Genomic DNA, 14459 nt, shown 5'->3' on the forward strand with positions numbered 1-14459 from the left:
AACTACCTGGAAATATTTGTGGAAGGTTCTTTTCTTGAAGTGCAGGTTTACTCTTGAAGGAAAATAACTATTTCTTTAGCTTTTTTAACATTTGACTTTTAAAAATAACAAGGCATGCAACTGTCAAATAATAATCAACTTACTGGACTGAACTACGGCCTGTGTTTGTTCAGAGGTTCCAGAAGCAATGTTTGTCAAAGCCCATGCAGCTTCAAACTGTAAAGAAGGACTATAAGAAACAAAAGTTTTACCAGCTTGAATTTTTTATTATTGGACCAAACCCAATTCAGATTCAATTCTCTGTATATAATCTCTTATTATTCTAAGAGTTCTATCTCTAGATCGTGCCAAGATTTGTCACCCTAACAGCTTGTAGTAAACACAACTTTGTTCTTTGTGGTAACAAGTCTGATATTTTTCTACTGAAGTTATTTCTATCTTTTCTCTTTTATTTCTGCTATTAACACAGTGGACAAAGCCTGTAGCAAATTGGTGGAACTGCAAGAAGTGCTTTCGAGGCTGAAGCCAGAGAAGGGAAGGCGGTAATTTTGTGGTCTGAAGTCAAGGTTGTGACTATTAAAAGTCTCTTCTCCAAATAAGCAGCTCACAATTTAAATTTTTTTTCTTTTGTTTATCCTTTTCATTAAGGTAGCAACTTATTTTGACCCAGCATATAAATCCCTTCTAATGGACAATTATGCTATTTTACCATGTAGGTTCCCTTCAGACTAAAAGAGTGGTTATAAATAGTACACTTTGAATTTACCATTTATTAATAAAAATAAAGAGGACTTTGTGTCTTCATTTAAATCAGTACTCAGTATTATTAACTTGTTTTTTTTGAAATCTGAGTTTTCTTCCTATTTAGAGTACAAGAAAAATTTTAAAAGCACTTACTTGTCGTCTCTTTCAAGACAATGGACTAAAATAGGCAATATTCCAGATTTTATTAAGTCATCAATTGGTGGATTGCGATCACTGGACAAAAGCTTTCTATGAAAAGACAGACAAGGAAAAACTCTTTAGATTTAATGACATACAGTGAAATTTTAAAAAATCTGTATAGATACATGGTATAAATATTCCCATATGTGTGAAGTTTTGATAACTAGTTTACTCAAACATGTTATTTTAAAGATCTAGCAGCTTCTACATTAAGGGATCAAAGGGCTTGGAATATGATATTCTAGAGCTCAAAGGAACTAGGATTAAAACCAAAAATCACCTACCTGGCAAAACTGAGTACAAACAGGTTATTTTAGAAAACTAACAATTGCTTCTATAAAAATTTTTGAAATTCCAAGGCAAACTGCCTCAAACAAACAAACAAACCCCCAATCCATTTTCATCATGTGACTTTTCTGATTAAAAACCTCTGCCTCTCCATTTCCTATGGCATTGTTGAGATTACTCTGTTTGGCTTTTGGGGTGCTCTATTTACAGCTCAAATCTGTTATTAACATGCATCCTCTACCTAGTCTAGTGAAGCTGCCCCATTAATATGGCAAACACTAATTCTTATGTGTCTACATCAGTCTAGATTCTCACTGTCCCTATTTTAAGAAGTCTTCACTGAGTATTTTGGCCTTCATTTTCTGTCTTCCTACTCTATATCAGGCCATTCAGTCGAAAAAACATTTAGGGTTAGGTGCTAAGCACTAGGGACACAAACAGAAAAGGCTAGAGAGTCTCTGGAAATTGGAGGAAGGAAGGAAGGAAATGGAAAAGGGGACAGAAAAGTTCAAAATTCTGAGTGTGATGCAGAGGGCTGAGGACAACCTACTTTTCCAAGTTTAGCAACATTCCTTATGCATTCTACATTCTAGCCAAATTAGTCTCCTTGCTGTACCCATGCACCATCTTCCACATTTTAAAGGCCTTTAAATTCCAAACTAAAGAGTTTCTATCTGAGCCTATTGGCAAGAAGGAGCAGTCAAAGATTATGTAGCGTTGGAACGACTGGCCAAACCTGTGCTTTACAAAGAATATTTATGTAGTTGTGGCAGGTGGATTTGTAGGCCTATAGCCTTGAGATTAGTGGAAAAACTGAATTTTCTACAAATCTTTTTCTTCTTTTTGTGCTACAGTCTTATGCAGTTAACCTTCTTTAAAAGTTTTTATTTTGTACATATATCACATTAAAACTTAAGTGCAGGAGGAATGCTACCAACTTTAAACCTATTAATTATAAAAATTACTAAAGAAATATTTGTTGAATGATCTCAGCCTGAAACTTCTCATCTGATTGAACTATGTACTGTGAATTTTCAAGAGGTTAACTCTTACAAATATAAGTTACAAAGGCTACCAATGTAAAACTTACCTAGCAGCCTGAACAGCACTTAGCTGGATTCCTTGGTTATCACTTGAAGCATTCTATGATAAAATAACAAATGTTTTATAATATAGTAACAGCATTTATTCATGGAAAAAAAGTGACTAGAGGAAAAAAAAAACTTACTTGCACAATTGCTTCTAAGGAGGTATTTTGCTGGAAAACAAATATCACACAAAGTAGTAAGTAAAATGTCATTTGAAATTATATAGTTCTTTTTATCCACAGTCTTAAACATAAGGAAACTTACCACTCTGTAATCACCATCTATATCAGAATCTTCACAGATATCTTCATGTGGTACATTTCTTCTTTTTAAGAGATGTTCATCTCTTTTGTTCTAAAAAAAAAAAAAAAAGGAATTTTGTTTAAAATCTAACACTTGGGGTCAGAATATATAAAAATTTATGCCTACATTAACTAAGACATTAAATCCCTTGTAAAAGAAAATTCATAAAAGACAAAACAGAAACTCTGACAAATCAAACTAATGTGAACTCCAAAGTGATCAAATTAATAAAGAAAAACACCATGAAACCATCCAAGAGTTTAAAAAACTATGTTTGTGTTTCATATTTAAAATAGGAAAGATGGTCTTAAAATACTGTACCAGACACGACAGATACAGGGATTGGGATTGGAGCTATGCTTTTACTGACACTGGGAACCCTTAGATCAGGAAGCTCGCTGTAGTGACAAAGGCGGCAGGCACCTTCTCTGCAGCCTATGGTCTTACTGAGCCGCCCAGAACTGAGAGCCTGGGGTCACACAACCAGCACATGGCAGAGACAGGTCTGAACCAGGTCTTCTTGACTCTGTTCTCCATAATTCACTCTCCAGGCTCATTAACCGGTGCTTATTTCATGCATCTCCCTCAGAGATGGCTGGAGGTCAGACATACTGAACCATTCCATGTCAAGATACACTTTTTCTAAGAAGCAATTAAAGGCCATTTTAATAGTATCATCATTTAACCTAGGACATGCATGCACAAATGACTCAATGACAACATAAACTTTAAAAGAAAGTTATCAGTAATTTGTCTTGTTAACATGCCCATTATTTTCTGCCCTAAATTCAATGCATTACCTCTGTCACTTTTACATATGTACCATATTCATGATAATCCTGAACTATTCATGATAATCCTGAACAGCTTAGGGAAAGGCACTGTCGAGGCACAGCACTGGTCTTGGAGTCTGAGAGGGCTGTCGGGCAGTAAGAGGGAAGGGACTGCCTGGCACACATCAGTCTCTTCCTGGCTCAGAGGCTGGCACTCTACCCACTCTAACCTCTCATTAAAAGTGAATAAACTTAGATATGTAATGTTATAATCATTGCATAAAAAATGTGTCTACAACCTTACCAAAGCAATATTTGTTAAACTGCAGCACCTTAAGGACCAGGGGACTTTGCTGACTTGCAGCTGAAACCTTCCCTGTGGGATGTCTCCTCCATTAGAATGGAAACTGCCTGTAAGCAGAGACTGTCTGACTTTCCTAACTGTATCCCCTGCACTTAGCACAGCACTCATTAATGCTTCATTCATTCATTTCAGTCAGTCAAATTGGATCTGGAGGCATGATTTTATTCAGACTCACCTTCCTTAACTCAACAACAACTTCATTTCGCTGTCGTCTCATAGTCTGTTAAAAAGAAGAAAAAAAAACAATTATGACTACAACTTCAGAATATTTTATAATGTTTCTTTCCCCAAGGTTCAAGTGACCTTCACTGTTCTTCTGACAGAGAAAGAGATGACAATTTTTAAAGCCATCAATAAAAATGTTGGTTGTGCCATGGATTCAAGCCTCTTAGAACTGAGTCCATACAGAATTACCCGTGAAAGTGCCAGAACTATTAAAGCCCTACTTTAAAGGTCTGTGGTGATCTCCTTAATGTGGACACTGCCGACAGAGAGAATGCACTTGCTTCTGTCCACCCCGGTATGCTGTCCTAATGAGGAGTCATAACTGAAGAGGCCTGTGTCTGCGGTTGGATTGTCTCCCCAAAGTATGGGATTCACAGACACAGCCAAAAGCCCAGGGCAAGAGGACGTCTATGCTTTGGTCTATGAACTTTCAATTATTAAACTCTCTCAATGAAAAATGAGACTCAGGCTCTGCCACTCTGAAGAGAGAGTTCCCTGGGACACTGAGAAGTTCAGTGACTTGTCCAAAGTCACACAGCCAGGAGGTGTCAGAGATAGGATGCAAACCTAGTTCTTTTACTCCAAAGCTGGTTTTCTCTATCCAGATGTCATATGATATTAAAGCATTACTCAATATATGTGACTTGTGTCCATCATTGACAATAGAAGTTTTCAGTAAAAATTATTCTACTAATGTTTCTCCTTTGTACAAAATGAGACTGAAGAATTTTTTCTAAATAAATATAACATTTTGATACATATAAATCAACTATTATGGAAAGCAACTTTTTATAAATATTTCTGACAAAGATCCTTTATTTTCTTTAGTAAAAGAACATTAATTTACTGATACCATGAATAGAGGATAGTCTGAGGCATTACTTGCAAAGAAAACTTATTTATGCAGTGATTCAGAAGATATAATACTTTATGCTGGCTTCACATATTTGGTGGTAATATCCCATAGTCCCACCAGACTGGGGCCTTATTACATTAAAGGGGACTTTTATATAAGAAGTAAAATTCCTCTTGCTATCCCACTTTTCCAGAGTCTGAGCAAGCTTCTTCCCTTCTTTGGGGAAAAAAAAAAAAAGATAAAAGACATAAATAAAGTAGACGGAAAGGGGCTGAGGTTAGAGAGAAAGTTTATGCAATAAAAATCAATTTGACCAAGTCACTAGATTCAGGGCGAAAGGGACTTTGGAGGTCATCTGCCTCATTTAACAAATGACAACACTGAGAGAAGGTGACTTGCCAGAATCTGAACTCAAGTCCTCTGGCTCCCAATCTAGAGCCTTTCCCCATTTCTGGCACATCTCTCTTCACAATCTTTTACTGTCCCTGGTGGTAGCACAATGCTTCCCCAAGTCTTCCAGTCTAGAATGATTATCTCCAGTTTGGCTAGTGACCTGAAGTACTATCATCAAGAGTAACAAGGAGATATGGCGGCTAGGTGGTGCAGTGAAGAGAGCACGGCCCTGGAGTCAGGAGGACCGGAGTTCAAATATGGCCTCTGATACTTAACACTTACTAGCCATGTGACCTTGGGTAAGTCATTTAACCCCAACTGCCCAGCCTTCAAAAAGAAAAAAAACAAGGAGCTTCCTGTAATCGTCACCAACTTCTCTGGGGTGTCACCTCCTTGCTGAGGCCTGTTCTGTGGAACCAGCACCTCCAACTGTAAACCCAGAACCCTGCACCACATGGCCTCCAAATGGAGTTTAACACCAATATACTCATAGTTGGTTAGCAACAAGGTAAAGATAGGCAGAAGGGAAAACGGTGAAAACACGGTTTTAGGGCAAAGATTTGCAGCCTACTCAAAAGTGTCGCATCACAAATACTTTCAGAAGAGCGCCCCTATTTGGCAAGCATTTTATCACCACAAAAAATAAAACTGACTACATGTATTGAAAGGAAACCAGTCATTTCAGAATCAACTGTTTGTATGTAGCCAGATCCCTGACTAATTAAAGCAAAAGAGAAAAATCAATTCCAAATTAAAAGACAGCACAAAAATGCAAAGACTTCAGCTAATTATAACAGCTGTAACCTATACTATGTGAACAAGCAATGCTAAAAACAATGGTAAGAGCATATAAGGAAGGGAGATTGTGGACTGCCCCCATTTCTTATAGTTTAATAAGCAACTGCCCCAAGGGGCAAGCCAAAAGAACAAGACAGCAACATGTGATCTCTTTGCCAAGTGGCAAGGAGACCAGCTGGGTGAGGCAGCTGGTAGGAGCACTGGGCCCGGAGTAAGGAAGACCTAAATTCGAATTCTACCTCAGACACTGTCTTACTAGTTGGGTAGCCCTGGTAAATCATCCAACCTTTCTCAGCTTCAGTTTCTCCATTTTGCAAGCTGTGAAGAGCTATATAAATGCTGGCTGTTTTAACTCACAAAAAGGGGAGAATAAAATGAGTCTGCAGAGCATGAAGCCCAATTTAGGGTCAAATCATCCCAAGTGTATTTAAAGATATATTTTTTTCAGATGACAGGTAGCACAGCATGGTGTGTACTTGGAATAAGGAAAATCTGGATTTAAACACTTCCTCTGATTAGCTGGGTGATGACAGTTAAGTCAATGGGGACACGATCCACACCAATGACCTCCCAGGATGGCTGAGAATCTTAGCCAGCAACCTCTAAGAGGTATTCTGCAAACTTTAAAGCACTCTCTTTCAAGTGTTGCTATGAAGCCAGAAAGACAACAAAGAGTTACATTTTGGGATCAGAAGTCAGATTGCAAGTGGCTTAAAAATGAGTAGGAGGCAAAGAAATGGAGGCACTCAGTCTGGACAACATCGCTATGAGTCTGACTATGAAAACCTACACTGTCCCTGCCCTCGAGGACCTACAGGGAAGGTACAACATATACAAAATTCAGTCTGAGAGAAGGTAATATGAGAACAGAAAGTGCCCTGGAAACAATATCTAAACTTTATATATCGCTCTAAGGCTGCAAAGTACTTCACATACACTACCTTATTTGAACCCCATCACAACACAAGATCAGTACAACAGGCATTACTCTCTCTCTCCAGGCGGTAATCTGGCCAAACCAGCCCCCTCTGTTCCTCGTCTCCTGCCTGCCTTCTGTCTCAGAGAATCCCTCTCTTCCTCAAGCATCATCTTTTACATGGTCTTTTCTGATCTCACCTGCCTATGCCTTCCCTTCCAAAAGACCTTGTATTGACTCCCTTTATATTTATGCTGTCTATTTTTTTAAGGGGAAGAGAGATGATCCCATGCTTTGTACCTGTGGCCCCGGTGGCTACCATGGTAGACATGTATGGCCACGTTTTGGGGGTTCCACCTCTCTGAGTCCTTAGGCTCGGCTCCCTCCTAGATTTCCCTGCTCTCAGGCCTTCTCCCCACCTCCTACCTTGTCAGTGCTGTCTGCTGCGCCTCAAACTTCTTGTGCACTGTATTTGTGTATGGGTTATTCTGCCCTAGGAAACGGCGAGCCTGTTTGGAGGCAGTCATCTATATCTGGAGCCTCATACATCAGTGCCACAAATGGCAAGACCTTAATGTTTTTGGAATGGAAATGAAGACTATTGTTTATAAGCAAGGAATTATCCAACAGTCAGAGAGCATCACTAACACTGATCTGGGAGAAGTCGTAGTTCTATAAATATGTTCACTGTCCCAGGCTCTTGCACTGGTTTTTGGAACTTAAGGTTTTCCCAGAAAACACAGACCAGTGAGTAACATAAGGCTTCTGGCTTAACCTGAGATACTAAGAAGCATAAGGAGAGAGGGCACAGGAATAGGGGTTAAGAACAAAGATGTTGGGGCGGCTAGGTGGCGCAGTCAATAGAGCACTGGCCCTGGAGTCAGGAGGCCCTGAGTTCAAATCCAGCCTCAGACACTTAACACAAAAAAAATAGCCGTGTGACCTTGGGCAAGTCACTTAACCCCAATTGTCCCCCAAAAAGCAAAAAAAAAAAAAAAAAAAAAAAAAAAAGAATAAAGATGTCTACATCTCAGCCACTAGAGAGACAAAAACACAGGTGAGATGTCTATCTGTAAGTCTGTGCAAGACTCAACCAGCAAAGGGATGGCTGGCCCTTAGATGAGATACTCTTCAGACATGGCCAGAGGAGAAAAGGGATCAATGACTGGGAAAGCTGTACCTATTACCTGGCATCTGGATTATGACAAGGTCTCCTAGTCCAGTGCAGGAACATACAGGTCCTATCCCGTAAAAGAAGGCAGCTCAGTGACGCTGACAAGCACAAGGGGTTTTATGTAGAGTCAAAGTCTAAAAGAGATGTATCTGACTGGTTTCCTATTTGTTATGTCACAGAGAAAGAGGCACTGATAAGTGAGGTTACACAAGGCATGTAAACTTTCCAGGACATAAAATTCCAGAAAAAAAAAAAGGGGGTATCATGCAATAGAGGTCATGTTTAAAAGAGACAGCCTGCTGTCATTATTTTTCTCACCCTCAAAAAAAACTTTCTTGCTTCTGTCAAAAACACCACCATTATTCTAATCTTCCAGGTTTGTAACATGCTTTTTTATCCCTCACCTCACCTTGATCTCCAATCACTTGCCAAACGTTGCCATTTCCTTCCCTATCACAGCACTTGCATGTGACTCCTCTCCTAACTTAACCACCAACTGCTAAATTTAAGCCTCATCAATCCGAACCCTGGCCTTTCCAATGGCCTGGTTGCTCCCTGCAAACAACTGCCAAAATCATGTTCCTCAAGCACACATCTGACCACATCATCCCCCTACTTAGTGGCTTCTCATTGCCTCTAGGATCAACTATAAACTCTCGTGCTTGGTTCTGAAAGCCCTTCACAACCTGGTTCCAACTTATCTTTCACTGTTATTACACATAACTCCTCTTCCCACATTCTACAGTTCTGCTGAATCAGCCTTCCCTGTGTTCCTCAAACACAGCATTTTAACTCCCCTCTCTTCCCCATGAGGCCACCCAACCCTCATGTCTGGAAGGCACTCCAACTCCACCTCACAAAATCTCTCACTTCTTTCAAGGATGCAACTCAAGCCCCACCTTCAACAGGAAACCCTTCCTGACCCCAACTAGCAGTGCTCTCCCTCCCACTTATTCTCTAGTCCCATATTCTGCATTTACTTATGTTGCATATACAAATTTCTGCAAGCTCCTTTTGTCTTTTGACTATTTTTGTATTCCCAATGCTTTATAAACTCTTACTGACTGACATGGGTCAGAACCTTAATCCCTGTGGGACCTCACTATGCCTCAGTTTCCTCACTGGTAAAATAAGGAGGTTGATAAGAGGGCTTCTGAGGTTCCTTCCAGCTGCAGTCTAGGACCCTATGAATTTAGAGATGTCCAAGCTGTCTCTCCTCACAGGCTCTTGGCTCCATCTTTTTGTTTTTGCATCCCTAGCACAGTGCCTGGCACAGAGTAAGCACCTAATAACTGTTTGTTGAGTGATGCCAAGAAAAGTTAGTCCTGGAGAACCACTGAGGTTTTTTCAACTATAGGAGTTACCAAGAGTCTTTTACCTCCAACACTTGTCCTTCAGTCCACACGAGGCTTCAAATACAGCATCTCACAAGACTCAAGAGGTATCTCTTTCTACAACTTTCCTGGCCATCTGGTCTCTTCTTGAAGGCCTTTAATAATGAGGAATTTATTGCCTCCCAAAACAGCCCATTCCACTTTGAAAGGGCTGTAATTGTTAGGCGGTTTTTTTTTTATTAGATCAAGGCAAAATCTCTCTCTATAAATTGTACAAATGTTTCTGCAAGCTCTCAGGGGCCAAGCAAAAAGGTCTCATCTCTTTTCCAAGGGATAGCTCCTCAAATACTTGACGACCATCAAGTGCCCTAGAAGTTTCCCTTTTCAAGGATAAACTTGCCCAATTCTTTCATGGTTTTAGGTCCACTAATTATCCTGATCACCCTCCTCTTGATCAATTCCATCAATGGCTTTCTTCAACTGTGGTTTCTAGAATGGAATACAATATTCCAGATGTGTCTGAATCAGGGCAAATACAGTGGGGCTATACTTGACCTAATTCTGGAGAAGGGTCCGTTCTTGGGTTGCCATATCACACTGAATTTACACAGAGCTTGGAGGCTGCTAAAACCCTCAGGTTGCTTTCACATGAAATGCTTTAAGTTATAACAAAGGTCAGCTGCGTAAGTCTAGGACCTCTTCTACCCTATCAAATTTCAGAGTAACAATCAGGGATTTTATGTGCTTTGTCTGGAGTGTATTGTGTCAAAAAAAAAAAAAAACAACACATTTTTCTCAAATTTAAAAAAAAGGAAGCCTAGAACATTTATAGTTTATTTTAGTAGTTGGAGCCCATTCTTTTAGTCCGTCTAGATCTTTTTTAGATCCTAGCTCTAAAGTCATTCAATACACTGGCTATCCTTCACCCTGAGATAAACTGAGCTACCTCCGAGTTAAATTCACGCACAACATCAAGACCACCCTGGACTCCTCTGACCCTCATGCCTGCAGACAAGATTATACGTGAATTATGTGGCTTGACTAGGACATGGTAGTCTTGATTAGTTGGTCTCTCTCCTTCCCTTTTAAACTGATTTCTAATAGTTGCTGATCTCATTTTATGTGAAACCCCTTAGACTGCCAATATGGGGAAGACTACAGACCCTGTCTCAGATGTCTTTAAATGCATGAAATACACAGGATCACCCGCCACCCCCTTCCCCCCCAGATCCAATTGTGTTGAATAGTTATCAAAATATTGAAAGTTCCTGATCCAGCCATTCTGGAGAGCAATCTGGAACTATGTCCAAAGGGCTATAAATAAGTGCATACCCTTTGACCCAGCAACGCCACTTCTAGGGTTATATCCCAAAGAGATCAGAGAAGTGGGAGGAGGACCCATAAGTACAGAAATATTTATAGCAGCTCTTTTTGTGGTGGCAAAGAACTGGAAATCAAGGGGATGTCCATCAATTGGGTGATGGCTGAACAAGCTGTGGTATATAAATGTAATGGAATACTACTGTGCTATAAGAAATGAGGAGCAGATGAACTTCATAATAACCTGGAGAGACTTATATAAACTGATGCTGAGTAGAATAGCAGAACCAGGAGAAGTCTGTACACAATCACAGACACAACATATGTGTGACAACTAACTTCAACAGACTGGTCTCCTCTCAGCAATGTAAGGTTATAAGACAACTCCAAAAGACTCATGATTGAAAGAGAGGTCCACATCCAGAGAAAGAGATGTGGAGTCTGAATGCAGATTGAAACAAACTACTTTCTGTGTTTCTTTTTCTTGTTTTGTTTCCTCTTTCCCACCGATTATTCCATCCATTTTAATCCATCTATACAACCTGACTAGTGATTAATGTGAAGATATTTATAAATCCTATATTTGAGTGCATGCCGCCATGGCTGGGGGCGGAGGGAAAGGAGAGGGAGGGGGAGAAAATTTGAAACTCAAGGGACTGTGGGACTGAATGTTGTAAACTAAAAGTAAATAAACAAACCAATTTAATTAAAATATATATATATATAGTAAGTTCCAAGTTCATGGACCCCTGAAAGTCTATAGACCTCAAGTTAAAAACACATTCACCAAGGTCCAACTCTATATAATTGCTTTCACACATCTCACATCTTTCCATTTTGCCCACAAGGAAAGATTTTGTCAAGTATTACTGAAATGCAGATAAACTCATTAACAGTGATCTATTGCTTGGTAACTATGTAAAAAAACAGAATGTTAACCCAGGATGACTAGTCCTTGCTTCACAGCAATATATGCTTCCCTTTCTAAATGCTCCCAAATAAGCTATGCCATTAATAATTCATTCTAAAAATCTGACAGCAGTCAGAGTTCTAGAGTGGGAAAAGTCTACTTTTTGAAGACCATTTACTCACTTTCACTCTTACTGTCCCCCTCCCATGCTTCATGATTCTTCCAATAACCATTGACAAAAGCAGCATAGCAAGCACCTCCACAAATTTTCAGTATCCTAGGATTCCGATTTCTAGGTATAGTGACTTGAGGTAGTCTCTATATCACACTCACCTTATCTAGGATATTAATTCACTATTGGCTATTCACTTTCTATAGTCTAAAAGAACAGTCATTTTGGTAAAGAATATCAAATAAAAAATGAGTTGATTTCAACTGTTTTCTTCAAAGAACATCTTTTTCCCTTCTTTTAAGTTATCTTAAGTTATCTATGGTGTTTCTGTGCTCAATTATCACAAACTCTAAGATGATTCAGTCACTTCTTCCCAAGGTTCCCATTTCTACTTCAGCCACCATTCCTCATTGTGCAGGACTAGGTCTAGAATAGGGGTGCCTTTCTTCTTCCACCTTCTGAAGAACAAAATTATCAGCAAAGTAACCAAGAAGAAAACTCTTGCTTTTAGCTCCTTCTGCCACCCCCATACACTTATACTGCATTATTTTAGACTCAAAGACATCAAAGTTTAATTCACCTTCTTGTACTATAATTCCTCTTCCTTAATGCCCATATTCTGCACATTTGAGGTCATAATTATGATTATTGACCTTCTATAGAGATGTATTCCTCTATGAATTAATGGGTCCATACTCCACACATTCTTCCCTTTTATGTTGTACCCGGCTCATTTTTGTGGTACCCAACTTGGCAAAGGACATAAGGCATCACGGCCTTCCTCTATTTTCAATATAAACTCTTCTGATAAGACTGTATTAACAGTTCAATGTCAACATGGCATGAAGTCTCCACTGGGAGTACCCTAAGGATCTGTACTTGGCCCTGTGCTATTCAATGTTTTTATCAATAACTCAGATAAAAGCACAGAAAGGCTCATCAAATCTGCGGGTGACACAATGTGGCTCAGGATGGTGCATACTGGTTAACTGAGTTAGGATCAGAAAAGACCCTGACAGTCTCTAGAGCGTTGGAAAGAACTGAATAAACCTAGATTCCAAAGGATAAATGTAAAGTCTTACACTTGGTCATAAAAGAATCAGTTGTGCCAGGATAAAGTGAAAGGGGCATGGCTAGACAGCAGTTCTAAGAAAGATCTGGGGCTTCATTCAGCAGACTGTGTTCTTGATGAATCAGTAGCATACCACAGCAGCTCAAAAAGCCAATGCCCTTTGGGCACCAATAAGAGGAATCTGCATTCCAGGAAGAAGGGGTGACAGTATCACAGTTCTAGTTGTCAGACCTCAATGTGTTCAGTTCTGGGCACCAAGGCCGGACGACAATGAGAAAAAAGGACTACATGAGAATAAAGGACGACAATGAAACTGCAGAGTCTGTAGGAAGGCGACGAAGGGCCCTTGAGGCCATGCCATGAGTGGTTGAAGAAACTGGGCATGTTTAGCCCAGAAGAGAAGACTCAGGAGGGACACAATAGCTGTCACCAAGTATTCCAAGGGCCAGGATATGCAGGAGAGGCTGTTCTTGTTCTGTTCAGGCCCAAAGGATCTGTCTTTCTCGGCTGCATCAAAAGCGAGGAGTGGAGTTCAAGTGAAGATAATTCAGGCTTAAATCAATGTCAGGAAAATCTTCTTAGCAGCTAATGCTGTCCACCAGAATGGGATAAAGAAATGATGGGCTCCTTTTTCTTGGAGGTTTTCCATCAGGGACTGGTCACCCATGTCAGGTTGGTTATAGGAGGGATCCCTTTTACATATGGGTTGGACTAGATGACTGTTAAGGCTCCTTCCAACTCCCAAATCCTTTAATAAAGCTATGCCAAGAGACCAATGATACTGAGTTCTGAAGAATTATTTTATAGTCATAGTACCTGCAAAATCAAATAGTATTTTTTCTGGTGGTTATATAACCTGACCAGCATAAGTTAACTTTACAGAAGAAAAAAGTTTAAAAACTAGGAATATTATAATACATTAAGGAAAGTGCAACTTTTAAATAAATGAAGCAGCACTCAAACTGCAGGTGTAAGAACTGGTGGACCACAAAGTTACTGCAAGGGGTCTAGCAATCACTACAAACATTAAAGACTAAAATATTTATCTTTCTCTGTATTATGACTCATAAGAAACAAACATACTAAAGTAAAACTAGACAATGTCTTGTAAATATGTATATGTAAATGTCATTAATACAAATTCATTTATAAGTATCACTAAGTGCATAATAGCTTTTTATAGTCACTTATTTTCCTCCAACAATGGATACCAATAGTATAACTACCATCATGTAAGGAGAATATAAGGCGGGAAAATCTACAGATCTTTCTGATGTTAAAAATTAGTCCTTATACCAGAAAAGGATGGAAAACGCTGAAATAATGTATGTGTTTATTCTAGAAAAGGGGATAAATACTTTTGAGTGGAAAGAATGAAGGAAGGTATAGGGTGGCAGAAAGAGCTACTTTTTCTCATTTGTTGGGAAAGACTTAATAAAGTGGGTGAATTCCAGAATCTATTTTAATGACAAGCAAAATAGGGAATGCCTTCTACATATTAAATGCAACCAAATCTTGTCATTTTTAC

General features: G+C 39.4%; 1 protein-coding gene across 1 annotated transcript in view; it reads right to left on the reverse strand.

Moving 5' to 3' along the window:
- Nucleotides 1–14459, reverse strand: part of KPNA4 (karyopherin subunit alpha 4) — a 55425-nt gene that overhangs the window by 26820 nt on the left and 14146 nt on the right. The window contains exons 2-7 of the mRNA XM_069083497.1: nucleotides 3937–3981; nucleotides 2586–2675; nucleotides 2462–2491; nucleotides 2324–2376; nucleotides 898–993; nucleotides 144–229 (exon numbers count right to left, since the gene is read on the reverse strand). Of these exons, the coding sequence (XP_068939598.1) occupies nucleotides 144–229; nucleotides 898–993; nucleotides 2324–2376; nucleotides 2462–2491; nucleotides 2586–2675; nucleotides 3937–3981 (400 nt within the window). The remainder of the gene's footprint in view (nucleotides 1–143; nucleotides 230–897; nucleotides 994–2323; nucleotides 2377–2461; nucleotides 2492–2585; nucleotides 2676–3936; nucleotides 3982–14459) is intronic.

Source organism: Petaurus breviceps, unplaced genomic scaffold, assembly GCF_028583685.1.
Source record: "Petaurus breviceps papuanus isolate PSGF00001 unplaced genomic scaffold, PetGlider_PUasm1.0 173, whole genome shotgun sequence".
Taxonomy (NCBI): domain Eukaryota; kingdom Metazoa; phylum Chordata; class Mammalia; order Diprotodontia; family Petauridae; genus Petaurus; species Petaurus breviceps.